The sequence below is a fragment of the Zophobas morio genome, unplaced genomic scaffold (genome assembly GCF_036711695.1).
Source record: "Zophobas morio isolate AGI-343-1 ecotype UQ-CSIRO unplaced genomic scaffold, CSIRO_AGI_Zmor_V1 ptg000028l, whole genome shotgun sequence".
Classification (NCBI taxonomy): Eukaryota; Metazoa; Arthropoda; class Insecta; order Coleoptera; family Tenebrionidae; genus Zophobas; species Zophobas morio.
Window position 1 is genome coordinate 1,594,517 of NW_026972133.1, and position 14,940 is coordinate 1,609,456.

The 14,940-nt window shown below is 34.4% G+C and overlaps 1 protein-coding gene across 1 annotated transcript in view; it reads right to left on the minus strand.

The window, feature by feature from the left end:
• LOC135136996 (glypican-4) overlaps positions 1 to 14,940 on the minus strand; it is an 86,261-nt gene that overhangs the window by 13,812 nt on the left and 57,509 nt on the right. The window contains exons 2-3 of the mRNA XM_064066518.1: positions 9,716 to 9,862; positions 9,107 to 9,664 (exon numbers count right to left, since the gene is read on the minus strand). Coding sequence (XP_063922588.1) covers positions 9,107 to 9,664; positions 9,716 to 9,862 — 705 coding nt within the window. The remainder of the gene's footprint in view (positions 1 to 9,106; positions 9,665 to 9,715; positions 9,863 to 14,940) is intronic.

The window sequence follows — 14,940 nt, forward strand, 5'->3', positions numbered from 1 at the left end:
TTTAAGTAGCAATGTTTCAAATTTGAATTTTTCGATTTTCCGACTTTTCAATTTCTCGATTTATCGTCTCGATTTCCCGATTTTTCAATTTCGATTTTTCCCCCTCGATTTTCCAATTTTTCGGGTTTGTGATTTTTCAATTCTCCTCAATTTTTCGGTTCTTTAAGGGTTAGTAAAGTTTTCGATTTCTAGTTTTCTAATTTTTTGATTTAATTTTCTCGATTTCGCAAATTTTCAATGGCACAGTTTTAACACTTTTCATTATTCCGATTTTTAATTTTTTGACTTTTCACTTTTTGGAGACCATTTTTTGATTTTTGATTTCTTGATTTTCAATTTTTCGAGAGGTATTTTAATTTTTCATTTTTTTTTAAATTTTAATGTTTCGATTTCTAATTTTTTTTATTTTTTTGATCTTTCGATTTTTTAAATTTTAATTTTCGATTTTTTGGATTTTCGATTTCTCGGTTTTTCGATATTTAAAATTTTTTGACCTTTCGTTTCTCCACTTTCTCGATTTTTCAACTTTTCGATTTTTCAATTTTTCGATTTTTAAAATTTTAGATTTTTTTGATGATTTGATTTTTCGCTTTTTCCATTTTTGAATTTACGATCTCGACGCAAGAGAATGTTATTTAAATTTTTTTATAATTTTTCAAGTTCTGTCGAAATAACCTTCGACCAATTTTTCCAAGGAGGTCATCGTACGATGCTCTGATAGTCTGATACGAAAGTGTGAAATTCTTACACGCAATCAATTTGTTTACTGATTGCAGGACCTTTTAAATTAATAAAAACTAGAAATAATTATACACAAAATCGTTATCGGAACCAGTAAATCCCGTTCCAGGTCTGAATGTGACTGGAGGTCAGATTTTGTCGCTATAATTTATGTACCGAACAAAACAAACCAATGGAATAACAATTAAACGACTTAATTTGAAGACTTAAGTCGAATTCGAACGAAACGGCAAACTCTACATTGTTTTGTAGGTTTGTGGCTGCGCTCCCATTGGCCGCACCGCCGTCATGCGCACTCCCGCGCTAAACTGCGGTGTTGGTGGATCTAATTTTTCCCACGTAATTTGTTTAACAGGTGGCCATTGCGTCACAGCTCCTCCAGAACCCATCCAACGACCTCCTCATTTTTAGCCTCCGATCGAAATTCGTGCCTGCGCCCCCTACCTTAGCAACAGCTCCGCTCCCCGGCGTCCGAAAGAAGTGTTTACGACCTCGTCAAGCGCTTAACTTTATTGCAGTTCAATTCGCCGTCGAACTGCAAAAGTTGAGTAAACAGCCGCCGATGATTTACGCTTATAAATTCTTCGATATTAATTTTCGTATAATCGCGGACACGTCCATAAATATCCATCCACCGATAAAACGTGCCCGCGACTCCGAAACCCAATTAACATTTTCGATTCCCTTAACGACCTCATGAATAATGCAAATCGCTTTTTCGAATTTCATACAATTGTAACTGAAGTCGTGTGTTAAAAAATTTGTAATGGCAGGCGACACATGTGCATAAATATTCGAAACCTGTAGAGCAAGAACCTGGACATAAAAGATTGAGCCATTTGTGGCTCGCCGGCTTCGTATTGGCGAGGCGTTCACCAGACGCCTTCCGAGAAACAATTGCGATTTTTAAGTGGAACGCGTGTTCAATCGGACTTATGTCGTTGGAGTGACGTTAGTGCGACGTCGAATAGTTAGTTTCTCGATATGGAAGCAGAGATGGCGTTAAGATGCGCAGAAATATTGCTGGAATGCAACCTTATGCAACAGACCGTCTTTGTAAACCTGAATCGCAATCGGCCGAGTAATTTCGGAATTTTGATGCGCACCGAAAAGGTTGCTTATAAGTCATTTTCCACAACCACGGCACTTTTCAAATACTTGTGTAATCAATCGGTTTTAATCGTGTACACATACCTACTTAATCATGATTGAAGCATTATATGGAAGATCTATGAATGTCGTATCAAAATGGACGTTGACTTTTACCGGCTAGCTGTACTGAAGATTATAATCGGATTGTCAAGCCGACGTTAATACCAGTTAAGGTATGCACTGGATGTTGGCGAACAGGTCAGCGTTAAATTAATTTACGAACATCAAAATTCAACGACGTTGTTTCAACGTTATTTAAAAAAAAATACAACTTGATTTATGAACTAACATGTTTGAATAATATCAATGACGTTATTTCAACGTCGCCCGAACATAAGTTACGAAATCAGCGTAAAATTAAGACATTGATGCCGTATTATCCCTGTAATCGGAACAGTTGCGCTGGGACAAACATTTCATTACAACCGATAATTGCTTCCTTGAGTACGACGACGTAATTTGAACGTTTTTCTGCCGCTAATCATTCCATATTATTAAACATAATCGAACGTTTTAATGCAACATACTTTTTAATTTTCAAATATAACGTATTATTAACGTTATTATTGTTATTATTTTAGCACCGCCGCAGCTGTTTTCTACTTTAATTAGAAGAATGACCCTAAAACACGCGTTTTAATGCAATCAAAATTTAATTTTCGAAATTTCACGTATTTTCAACGCTATTTTGACGTTAATTTGTCATATAATTGTGCATTTTTTCAAATAAATAAATCCTTGCAATTGGTGGAATTTACACTGCCTATTACTACTATTGTAAATATGACGTGTTATCAACGTAATTTCCACGTAATTCGTTCAACAAATAGACAGACTCGACAGAGCACTGACATCGGAATTCATCCACCCCCCGTAAGTAAACACATTCTGAAAGAAAATTCAGTCTAATTATCAATTTCAAACTTAATTGCGACGTATTATTAACGTAGGTATTTTGTAAAATTTTAATTTTACTTTAAATATTATGAATTCATTTATTCTTCCAGTTTATCAATGGGTTCATATTTTTTACAATTACTTATACAGGGTGATTCAGAAAATTATGAATGAGGCAATTTATTTTATTGATTAAATTAGGTACAACTCACCTCATTTTCGCGAAAATTTGAGTATATTCTAAATGATATACAGGGTGAGTCACTATTAAAGATATTAATCTAAAAGTCAGAGAGAAAAATTATAAACCTGTTTGACTAGCGCCCACCAAAGTTATTTTCGACTATATAGAGGCTTTATAACGATATATATTTTTGAAATTTCGTTGAGACGTTTTTCCAATTCTTTTAATATGTTTAGCATTGCAAGGATTTTGACAAAAATTGCAATAAGGTCATGTTTAATATTGTAATTATTTTATGGAAATATAAACATAAAATAAACAAATAAAATTTTATTAGTGTTCATAAAAAAAAATAAATTTGGTGATTTGAGGATTTGGCGATTGAGGATTCTGATGGCTTGAGAACTTTGAGGATTTGAAAATTTGAGGATATTTGAGATTTGAGGATATTTCAGATTTGGTGATTTGAGGATTGTGGTGATATGTGGATTTTTAGGATTTGAAGATTTAGCGATTTCAAGCATTGAAGATTTGAGGATTTAAGGATTTAGTGATTTGAGGATCTTGAGAATTTGATGATTGAAGATTTGATTGTTTGGCAATTTTGGTGATTTGTGGATTTTTAGAATTTGAGGATTTGATGATTTCAAGGATTTGGTGATTTGATCATTTGAAAATTTGGTGATTTGAGAAGTCTGAGGATTTGGTAATTTGCGAATTCAAGGCTTTTTGAGGATTTGGCGATTGCAGATTTGGATTGTTTGCGAAGTTTGAGGATTTGAAAATTTGAGGATTGGGTGATTTGAAGATTTTAAGATTGAAGATTTGGTTATTTGAGTATTTAGTGATTTATGAATTTTTAGGAGTATTATAGGAATTCAAGCATTTGGTGATTTAACAATTTGAAGATTTGGCGATTTGAGGATTAGGCGATTTGAAGATTTTGATGATTTGAGAACTTTGAGGATTTGAAAACTTCAGAATTTGGTGATTTGGTGATTTGAGGATTTGAGGACTTGAGGACTTGGCGACTTGCGGATTTGGCGATTGAGAATTTTGAAGGCTTGAAGAATTTGAGGATTTGGAAATTTCAGAATATTTGAGATTTGGTGATTTGAGAATTTGATGATTGGAGATTTCATTATTTGAGGATTTTGGTGTTTTGTGGAGTTTTAGGATTTGGCGATTTTGTGATTTCAAGCATTTGGTGATTTGACAATTTGAAAATTTATTTAGTGATTTGAGGATCACGCGATTTGAGGATTTTGATGACTTGAGAACTTTGAGGATTTGGTGAGTTGCGGATTGGGTGATTTGAAGATTTTGATGGTTTGAGAACTTTGAGGATTTGAAAATTTGAGAACTTCGTGATTTGGTGATTTAAGGATTCAAGGGTTTTTGAGAAATTAGTTACAGAGGATTTGGTGATTTGTGGAGTATCAGGATTTGATGATTTTATGATTTCAAGCATTTGGTGATTTGAAAATTTGAGGATTCCTGCATTTTTGAGGATTTGGCGATTGAGGATTTTGATAGTGCGCGGAGTTTGAGAAATTGAAAAATTGAGAATTTTTGAGGACTTGGTGATTTGACGATTAAAGATTCGTTTATTTGAGGATTTTGGTGATTTGTGGAATTTTTTGGATTTGATGATGTCAAGTATTTGGCGATTTAACGATTCGAAGATTTAGTGATTTGAGGATCTGGTGATTTCAAGATTTTGATGATTTGAGAACTTTCGAGGATTTAAAACTTGAGAATTTGGTGATTTGAGGATCTGGTGACTTGAGAACTTCGCGACTTGCGGATTTGGCGATTGAGAATTTTGAAAGCTTTAAAACTGAAGAATTGAAAATTTGAGAATGTTTGAAATTTGATTATTTGAGAATTTTGGTGATTTGTGGAGTTTTAGGATTTGACCATTATATGATTTCAAGCATTTGGTAATTTGACGATTGGAAGATTTGATGATTTAAGAACTTTGAGGATTTGAAAATTTGAAAACTTCGTGATTTGGTGATTTGTGGAGTATCAGGATTTGGCGATTTTGTGATTTCAAGCATTTGGTGATTTGATAATTTGAGGATTTTTGAGGATTCCTGCATTTTTGAGGATTTGGCGATTGAGGATTTTGATACTGCGCGGAGTTTGAGAAATTGAAAAATTGAGAATTTTTGAGGACTTGTGATTTGAGGATTTGAAGATTTGAAAGGTAAAGATTTGTGGATTTTTAGGATTTGAGGATTTGGTGATTTCAAGCATTTGGTGATTTAACGATTTGAAGATTTAGCGATTGAAGATTTTGATGCTGTGAGAACTTTGGAGATTTGAAAATTTGGGGACTTGGTGATTTGGGGATTCAAGGGTTTTTGAGCATTTAGTTATCGAGGATTTGTGGATTTTTAGGATTAGAAGAATTGGTGATTTGGGAATTTGAAAATTTGTTGATTTGAGGATTTGGTGATTTGAAGATTTTGGTGATTTGTGGAGTTTTAAGATTTGACGTTTTGGTGATTTCAAGCATTCGACTATTTGAAGATTTTGGGGATTTGAAAATTTGAGGATTTTGTGGTGAGGATTCAAGGGTTTTTGAGGACTGGGTAATTTGAGAATTTGGTGATTTGAGAATTTTGAAGATTTGAAGATGTAAAATTTATTTGAGGATTTTAGTGATTTGAGGATTTTTAGAATTTGAGGATTTGATGACTTGGTGATTTGGGGATTCAAGGGGTTTTGAGGATTTAGTTATGGAAGACTAGTGATTTGTGGATTTTTAAGATTTGAAAATTTGAGAACTTGGTGATTTGCGGATTTTTAGGATTTGAGGAATTGGTGATTTCGACGATTTGGTGATTTGAAAATTTGAAGATTTGAGGATTTGGATTTTGATGCTTTGAGAACTTTTGAGAATTTGACGATTGACGATGTGATTATTTGAGGATTTTGGTGGGTTTTTAGTATTTGGTCATTTGACAATTCGAAGATTTGGCGATTCAGGATCTGGTGACTTGAGGATTTGGTGATGAGGATTTGAAAATTTGGTGATTTGAGGATTTTCAAGATTTGGGGATTTTCGAAGGCAGTGACGCTTTGAAAAATAAAATAAAGGTTTTATTATCGCAACTATGAAAAAAAAGTCTATGTTTAAAAATTGCTATAATACCTATCATCAAATTAGAGTATAACAAAAAAAATACCATTTTTTCAGTAAAGGTACTGCGCTATTTTTGATCATCCTGTAGTTCTTGTTGGAAGATTTGATGATTTAAGAACTTTGAGGATTTGAAAATTTGAGGATTTTTGAGATTTGGTGATTTGAGGATTTTGAGGATTTCAAAGTTAAAGATTTGTGGATTTTAGGATTTGAGGATTTGGTGATTTCAAGCATTTGGTGATTTAACGATTTAAAGATTTAATAATTTGAAGATTTGGCGATTTGAGGATTTTGATGATTTGAGAACTTTGAGGATTTGAAAATTTGTGGATTTGATGATTTGAGGATTTGGTCCCTTGAGGATTTCGCGACTTGCGGATTTGGCGATTGAGAATTTTGAAAGCTTTAAAAGTGAAGAATTGAAAATTTGAGAATGTTTGAGATTTGGTGATTTGATGATTGAAGATTTGATTATTTGAGAATTTTGGTGATTTGTGGAGTTTTAGGATTTGACGATTATGTGATTTCAAGCATTTGGTGATTTGACGATTGGAAAATTTGATGGTTTAAGAACTTTGAGGATTTGAAAATTTGACGATTTTTGAGATTTGGTGATTTGAGGATTTTGAGGATTTGAAAGTTAAAGATTTGTGGGTTTTTAGGATTTGAAGATTTGGTAATTTCAAGCAATTGGTGATTTTACGATTTGAAGATTTGACGATTTTGATAATTTGAGAACTTTGAGGATTTGAAAATTTGTGAATTTGATGATTTGGTGCCTTGACGATTTTGCGACTTGCGGATTTGGCGATTGAGAATTTTGAAAGCTTTAAAACTGAAGAATTGAAAATTTTAAGAATGTTTGAGATATGGTGATTTGATGATTGAAGATTGGTTTATTTGAGAATTTTGGTGATTTGTGGAGTTTTAGGATTTGACGATGATGTGATTTCAAGCATTTGGTGATTTGACGATTGGAAGATTTGATAATTTAAGAACTTTGAAGATTTGGTGATTTCAAACATTTGGTGATTGAAAGATTTGAAGATTTAGCGTTTGAAGATTTTGATGCTGTGAGAACTTTGGAGATTTGAAACTTTGAGGACTTGGTGATTTGGGGATTCCACGGTTTTTGAGCATTTAGTTATGGAGGATTTGGTGATTTGTGGATTTTTAGGACTAGAATATTTGGTGATTTGGGAATTTGAAAATTTGATGATTTGAGGATTTGGTGATTTGAAGATTTTGGTGATTTATGGAGTTTTAAGATTTGACGTTTTGGTGATTTCAAGCATTTGGTGATATGACGAATTGACGATTCGGCTATTTGAAGATTTTGAGGATTTGAAAATTTGAGGATTTTGTGAGATGAGGATTCAAGGGTTTTTGAGGATTGGGTAATTTGAGAATTTGGCGATTAAGGATTTTGATGGTGAGTGAAGTTTGAGGATTTTTGAGAATTTTGTAGATCTGATGATTAAAAATTTGTTTATTTGAGGATATTAGTGAATTGAAGATTTGGTGATTTGAGGATTTTGATACTTTGTGAACTTTGAGGATTTGAAAATTTAACAACTTGATTATTTGAGGATTCAAGGGTTTTTGAGGATTTGGTGACTTGAAAATTTGAAGATTTGATGATTGACGATGTGATTATTTGAGGATTTTGGTGATTCGTAGGTTTTTAGGATTTGGTGATTTGACAATTCGAAGATTTGGTGATTCAGGATTTGGTGACTTGAGGATTTGGTGATGAGGATTTGAAAATTTGGTGATTTGGGGATTCAAGGGATTTTGAGATTTAGTTATGGAAGACTAGTGATTTGTGGATTTTTAGGATTTAAAGATTTAGTGATTCTGATGATTTGAGGATTTTCAAGATTTGGGGATTCTGAAGATTTGGTGATTTAAGGATGTGAAGATTTGAGGATTTTCGAAGGCAGTGACGCTTTGAAAAATATAATAAAGGTTTTATTATCGCAATTATCGAAAAAAATAAAATATCTATGTTTGGAAATTGCTATAATACTTATAATCAAGTTAAAGTATAACAAAAAAATACGATTTTCTCAGTAAAGCTACTGCGCTATTTTTGATCATCCTGTAGTTGTTGTTCATTGGCTACATAATAGAAAAAATCTGTTTGCATAAACACGTCGTGACAACGTTTTAGTAACGTTATTTCAAGGTTAATCGATCGCTAATATATTTACACTGAACGGAACAACCACTTTTTTTATCTAATCTTCTAATTTCACGTATTATTAACGTTACTTGGCAGCCAGTCTTTCATACCAACTTTATTAAAACTAATATTAAACGTCCATTTCAAAATATTTAAATTACTCGAGTAAAAATTATTAAACCAAGTTTGTACCAAACGTTTCTTTCTGGACAATTAATTCTAATACTGCGATTAATATGTCGTAATATTAACGATGTGTCAACGTTACTGTTTTGATGTGGAAGCACTACGTGAATTATATTTTAACTTGAGTTGATTGCTTTTCCACGAAATATTTATTACTAATAATTGTTAATGATTACTAATAAACATTGCCCGCAAAAACAACCGATGTTTAAAGATTCATAAAAATTAAACCAAAACAGAACAACACAGTGCCGTTCTATCCAACATTCTTAGAAAGAATTTCCGCCGAAATATTACATTTTAACGTTAGTTTAACGTCATTAATTCAGAAAATTACGTTTTTTCAAGCTGAAGAATTAATACGTCAAGCAACAATTAAAACTTTCACCGACGTTATTTCAACGTGTTTCTCTACCAAAAAACGACCTATCTAACGTAATTTCGACGTGAATTATCACGAAAGAAACTAAACTAAGTCAACTCCACCCGCCGCCACCGCATTCTCACGAATTATTAAATCAGCACACGACCAAGCGGCGGCGCTGCGGCCGCTCCCCAGCCGACCCGCTTCCACTTAGAATAAATATTTAATCACCCCCAAACTTACCTACAAAGTTATCCCACTCCGCACTAAAAGCCACGTGGTGCCTCAAGCACCCCTGCAACACCGTCGAGCAGTAATTCGAGCAGGTCCCCATCCCCCGCAGCCCACTACAACTTCCACAATACCGCATTCGCACGACTTCCTTCTCGCACTCCTTGTCGATCCCCACATTGACGAGCTTCCTCGCGGCTTCCGCCGCCGTCGACAAGGCTTTATGGTACGTCCTGGTGGCGATGAACGACCTCTTCAGCTGGAGGGTGAACTTGCGCGGCACGTCGCCGAAGGGCTTGAGGTCGTCCATGTGGCCCGAGACGCAGTCGAGGTACTTCTCGTCGAAGGAATACTGGGCGTTGATCACCGTGAACATGCGCTGGTACAGCACGACGAAGAAGGCTTCGAGTGTGTCGGACAGCCGGGTGGAGCCCTTCTTGTAGTACGCCTCGAGCTCTTTGAAGAAGTCGCTGAACACGTCCGAGTTCTGCAGGTAGATTTTACCGTAGGTTTTCTGGAACATCTCGTGGAATTCGATCTTGGAGGTGTTCATCATGTCACGGAATTGACCTGGGGGACAAATGTGAGATCGGGGAGTGAATGGTGAAGAATTCGGCTTACCGTCGAATTTTTTGGCCCGGGTGTCGATTAACGACGAGAGTTTGGTGATGGAGTCTTTGAGGAAGTGGTCGAGGTGGCGTCTGCTTTGGATGTACATTTCTTGCTCGGCATCTTTTGAACAACAGGAGTTACTGCCGCATGTTTCCCCTAGAACAAATTGCTTAATTTAGGTCTGGGTATTGTTTGTTTGAATTGTTAAATGGGGCAGATTAGCATAAAAGGCGGAGAATGGGGCGAAGAGTGAGGTTAAGAGACGCAATTAAAAGCTCGGGGATTACGTGGTTATTATCTTTATCGCAAGGCAAATTTACACTGTGGGGCTTTGTGCTCGACGTCGGCGAGGAAAGTGTTTACGATCACAAGAACGTGTAAAAACCCAATTTGAATTAAATTTTGCCGCGCCAGTGAAAGTCCCGCTCTACCTTCGAGTTCCGGCCCGCGCGCCGCCGCTGGCCGCGACCTTGCACCGGCGGATGCGATTTTGGCAATCGATGAACCCGACCTTTTATAGATAAAGCTGGTAATGTAGTCATCGCCTTATAAAGAACGGATAAACAAAATTTTTATTGTCGGCGGGGACTCGTTTGGGTAATTTATGCACATTTTGCATATTTCGGTCGTTAATTAAGCGGAAAAAAGCGACGGGGTCTTGTCGAATTATTCATTCGGATTTGTGGTTAAAGAGGAAGGTTTTTGTGGGTGACGTCTGACGAATCGACGGGTTTTTGTTATTAACATCGACGGTTTGAGGAATTTCAGAAATGCCGAAAACTTTAAGTGAAGTGGATGTTTGACGGTCGAAATTAATTAGGAACGTCAGGAATTCGGAGATTCTTCTCGGCTCGGATGTTCCGGTTTGCTTAACCCGCATCACACTAAACGGTTTTTTGTTTATGGGATTGGTGCGGTTTTATTTTCTCTGGATGCCGGTGCAGAATGTAAAAGAATGTTTACCCAAAATTAAATAGTGTTCTAACTTTTTGTCTAAAAAAGGGTTGAAACCATACGCATTACTGACGTTATTTCAACGTTATTCGAAAATAACTTATTTAATCCTCAAAATTAAACTATGAAGCCTGCACTTTTCCTTAGTTAAAAGGGTTGCCGTGGGAGACACTTCATTACGACTAACAATTGTGTCTTTGAATGTGACGTAATTACAACGTTATTTTACCGTTGGGCAATTGCATATTATTAAGCACAATCAAACGTTAATGGGCATCTCCTTGAAAAGTGAAGGTTTTGCATAAACAAACGTTTTGAGTTCAACCTACTTTTTAAATTTTGAAATGTAACAACGTATTATTAACGTTATTTTAACACCACTCGTTTATAGAAATTAGATTATTCATATTCCAGGTAGTTTTAACGTTATTTTGACGTTGATTGAGCAAAACAAATAACAAACTTCTGAATGATTTTCTCGAATGATCGAATAGCAACATTTTTACGGACAATTGACTTTTGCAACATAATATTGACGTTGTTTTAACGTTTTTCGTTTAACAAAAATTATAATGAACGAACTAAGACACGTCCCAACGTTATTAGTCAATCGAACTTCTAAAGATGACGTATTAATTATCAACTTTATTTCAACGTGATTGATTGATTGATTGAGTAAATATTAACAGGAGATAGATATTTTTAAAGATAAACTACTTAACTTCTGTATGTTATTTCAACAAAATGTAATAAAATCTGGAACTTCTCTCTTTTATTTAATGAAACTATATTTTTGTCGAACGGAATCAAAACAATCATTTTTAATTTTTTTCTAACCATTTTTGAATTTAACGTGGCCTCTAAAGTTTTTTTAAGTTCTGTTGCTTTGTTTTAGAATAAATTTGAAAAAAATGTTGGTTCCCCTGGTGTCTTTCTTGTTAATAATTGAAAAAAAAAAAGAGTTTTAACCGCTGGTGTTTTATTTTAAGAAGATTTTGAAAGATTCTTGGAGCCTCTGATGTGTTTTTTTCTAAACAATTCAAAAGAATGTGAATGCCTCTGGTGTTTTATTTTAGAAATAATCTTGGGAGCCCCTGGTGTTTTTTTGTAACGAATTTTTGGGGCTCCTTACCTTTTGATTTAGAACTACATAATTTGAAAGAATTTCAGGAGCCCTTGGTGTTTTATTTTAGAAAGAATCTTGACAGTTCCTGTTTTGTTTTTAAATGAAATAATCCTTACAGCCCCTAGTGTTTTGTTTTAGAACTAATTTAAAGTAATCTCAGGAACCTTTGGTGTTTTTTTTTTTGAAGATTTTGAAAGAATCTTGAGAATACTTCGTGTTCGATTTTTGCGAGAATTTGAAAGAATCTTTAGAACTGCTGATCTTTTATTTTAGACCTAATTTGAAAGAATCTTTATTGGAGAATTTAAAACAATTCGAAAAAAACCTTTAAAGGCTCCGGTATTGTTCCCGAAAAAAAATTGAAATAACTTTGGGGAACGAACTTTAGGGGTCCCTGGTGTTTTGTTTTATGTAGAACTAGTTTGAAAGAATCTCGAGAGCCCGTAGTGTTTTTTCTGAAGGCTTTGAAAAAATCTTGCGGAGTGTTCATGCTCGGTTTTTGCGAGAATTGGAAAGAATACTGGGAATTCCTGGTCTTTTATTTTAGAACTAATCTAAAAGTATTTTAGGAGCCAAAATCTTTAAAGATTTTGAAAGAATCTTGGAGGCACCTAGTGCTGTATTTTTTCGAGAATTTGAAAGAACCTTGGAGGCTCCTGGTGCTTTATTTTAAAAAGAATCTTGAAAGTTTGTGTTGTTTTATTTTTAAAAGATTTTGAAATAATCTTTTGAGCCCATGATGTTTTGTTTTAGCACTAATTTAAAAGAATCTTTAAACCCCTGATCTTTTATTTTAGACCTAATTTGAAAAAATCTTGTGATCTCTGGTGTCTTTTATTCGAAAATTTAAAAGAATTTGAAAAGAAACATTAAGGGGCTCTGGTACTGTTCCCGAAAAAAATTTGGAAAACCCCTAGGGAACCAAGTGTTTTGTTTTCGGAAGATTTTGAAAAATTCTGAAAGACTCTTTGGAGTCCCTGGTGTTTTGTTTTATTTAGAACTAATTTGAAAGAATCTCGGGAGCCTTGGTTTCTTTTCTGAAGACTTTGAAAGAATCTTGCGGACAATTCGTGCTCGGTTTTTGCGAGAATTTGAAAGAATACTGGGAATTCCTGGTCTTTTATTTTAGAACTAATCTAAAAGTATTTTAGGAGCCAAAATCTTTAAAGATTTTGAAAGAATCTTGGAGGTACCTAGAGCTGGGTTTTTTCGAGAATTTGAAAGAATCTTGGAGGCTCCTGGTGCTTTATTTTAGAAAGAATCTTCAGAGTTCATGTTGTTTTATTTTTAAAAGATTTTGAAATAATCTTTAGAGGCCCTGATGTTTTGTTTTAGAATTAATTTAAAAGAACCTCGGGAGTCCTTGATGTTTTTTTTTCAAGATTTTGAAAGAATCTTTAAACCCCTGATCTTTTATTTTAGACCTAATTTGAAAGAATCTTGTGGTTTCTAGTGTCTTTTATTAGAGAATTTAAAATAATTTGAAAAGAAACATTTAGGGGCTCTGGTACTGTTCCCGAAAAAATTTGGAAAATCCCTGGGAAACCACGTTTTTTGTTTTCGGAAGATTTTGAAAAATTGTGGAAGACTCTTTGGGGTCCCTGGTATTTTGTTTTATTTAGAACTAATTTGAAAGAATCTCGGGAGCCCTTGGTGTCTTTTCGGAAGACTGAAAGAATCTTGCGGAGTGTTTGTGCTCAGTTTGTGCGAGAATTGGAAAGAATATTGGAAATTCCTGGTTTTTTATTTTAGAACTAATCTGAAAGAGTTTTAGGAGCCAAAATCTTTAAAGATTTTGAAAGAATCTTAGAGGCATCTAGTGCTGAGTTTTTTCGAGAATTTGAAAGAATCTTGGAAGCTCCTGGTGTTTTATTTTAGAAAGAATCTTGAGAGTTCCTGTTGTTTAGTTTTTGAAAGATTTTGAAATAATCTTTAGAGCCCCTGATCTTTTATTTTAGACCTAATTTTAAAGAATCTTGTGGTCTCTAGTGTCTTTTATTCGAGAATTTAAAAGAATTTGAAAAGAAACATTTAGGGGCTCTGGTACTGTTCCCGAAAAGAATTTGGAAAAACCCTGGGGAACCAAGTGTTTTGTTTTCGGAAGATTTTGAAAAATTCTGAAAGACTCTTTGGGGTCCCTGGTGTTTTGTTTTATTTAGAACTAATTTGAGAGAATCTCGAGAGCCCTTGGTTTCTTTCCTGAAGACTTTAAAACAATCTTGCGGACAGTTCGTGCTCAATTTTTGCAAGAATTTGAAAGAATACTACGAATTCTTGGTCTTTATTTTAGAACTATTCTGAAAGAATGTTAGGAGCCAAAATCTTTAAAGGGTTTGAAAGAATCTTGGAGGCATCTAGTGCTGGGTTTTTTCGAGGATTTGAAAGAATCTTGGAAGCTCCTGGTGTTTTATTTTAGAAAAAATCTTGACAGTTCCTGTCGTTTTGTTTTTGAAAGATTCTGAAATAATCTTCAGAGCCCCTAATGTTTTGTTTTAGAACTAATTTTAAAGAATCTCAGGGGTTTTTTTTGGAAGATTTTGAAAGAATCTTTAGAACTCCTGATCTTTTATTTTACACCTAATTTGAAAGAATTTTGTGGCCCCTGGTGCATTTTATTGGAGAATTTAAAAGAATTTGGAAAGAAACCTGTAGAGGCTCCCGTATTGTCCCCGAAAAAAATGTGGAAGAACCTTGGGGATCGAGTGTTTTGTTTTTGGAAGATTCTGAAAAAATCTGAAAGAATCTTGATGTTTTGTTTTATTTAGAACTAATTTGAAAGAATCTCGGGAGTCCTTGGTGTCTTTTCGGAAGACTTTGAAAGAATCTTGCGGAGTGTTCGTGCTCGGTTTTTGCGAGAATTAGGAAGAATACTGGGAATTCGTGGTCTTTTATTTTAGAACTAATCTGAAATAATTTTAGGAGCCAAAATCTTTAAAGATTTTGAAAGAATCTTGGAGGCACCTAGTGCTGGGTTTTTTCGAGAATTTGAAAGAATCTTGGAAGCTCCTGGTGTTTTATTTTAGAAAGAATCTTGAGAGTTCCTGTTGTTTTGTTTTTGAAAGATTTTGAAATAATCTTTAGAGCCCCTGATGTTTTGTTTTAGAACTAATTTAAAAGAATCTCGGGAGTCCTTGATGTTTTTTTTTTCAAGATT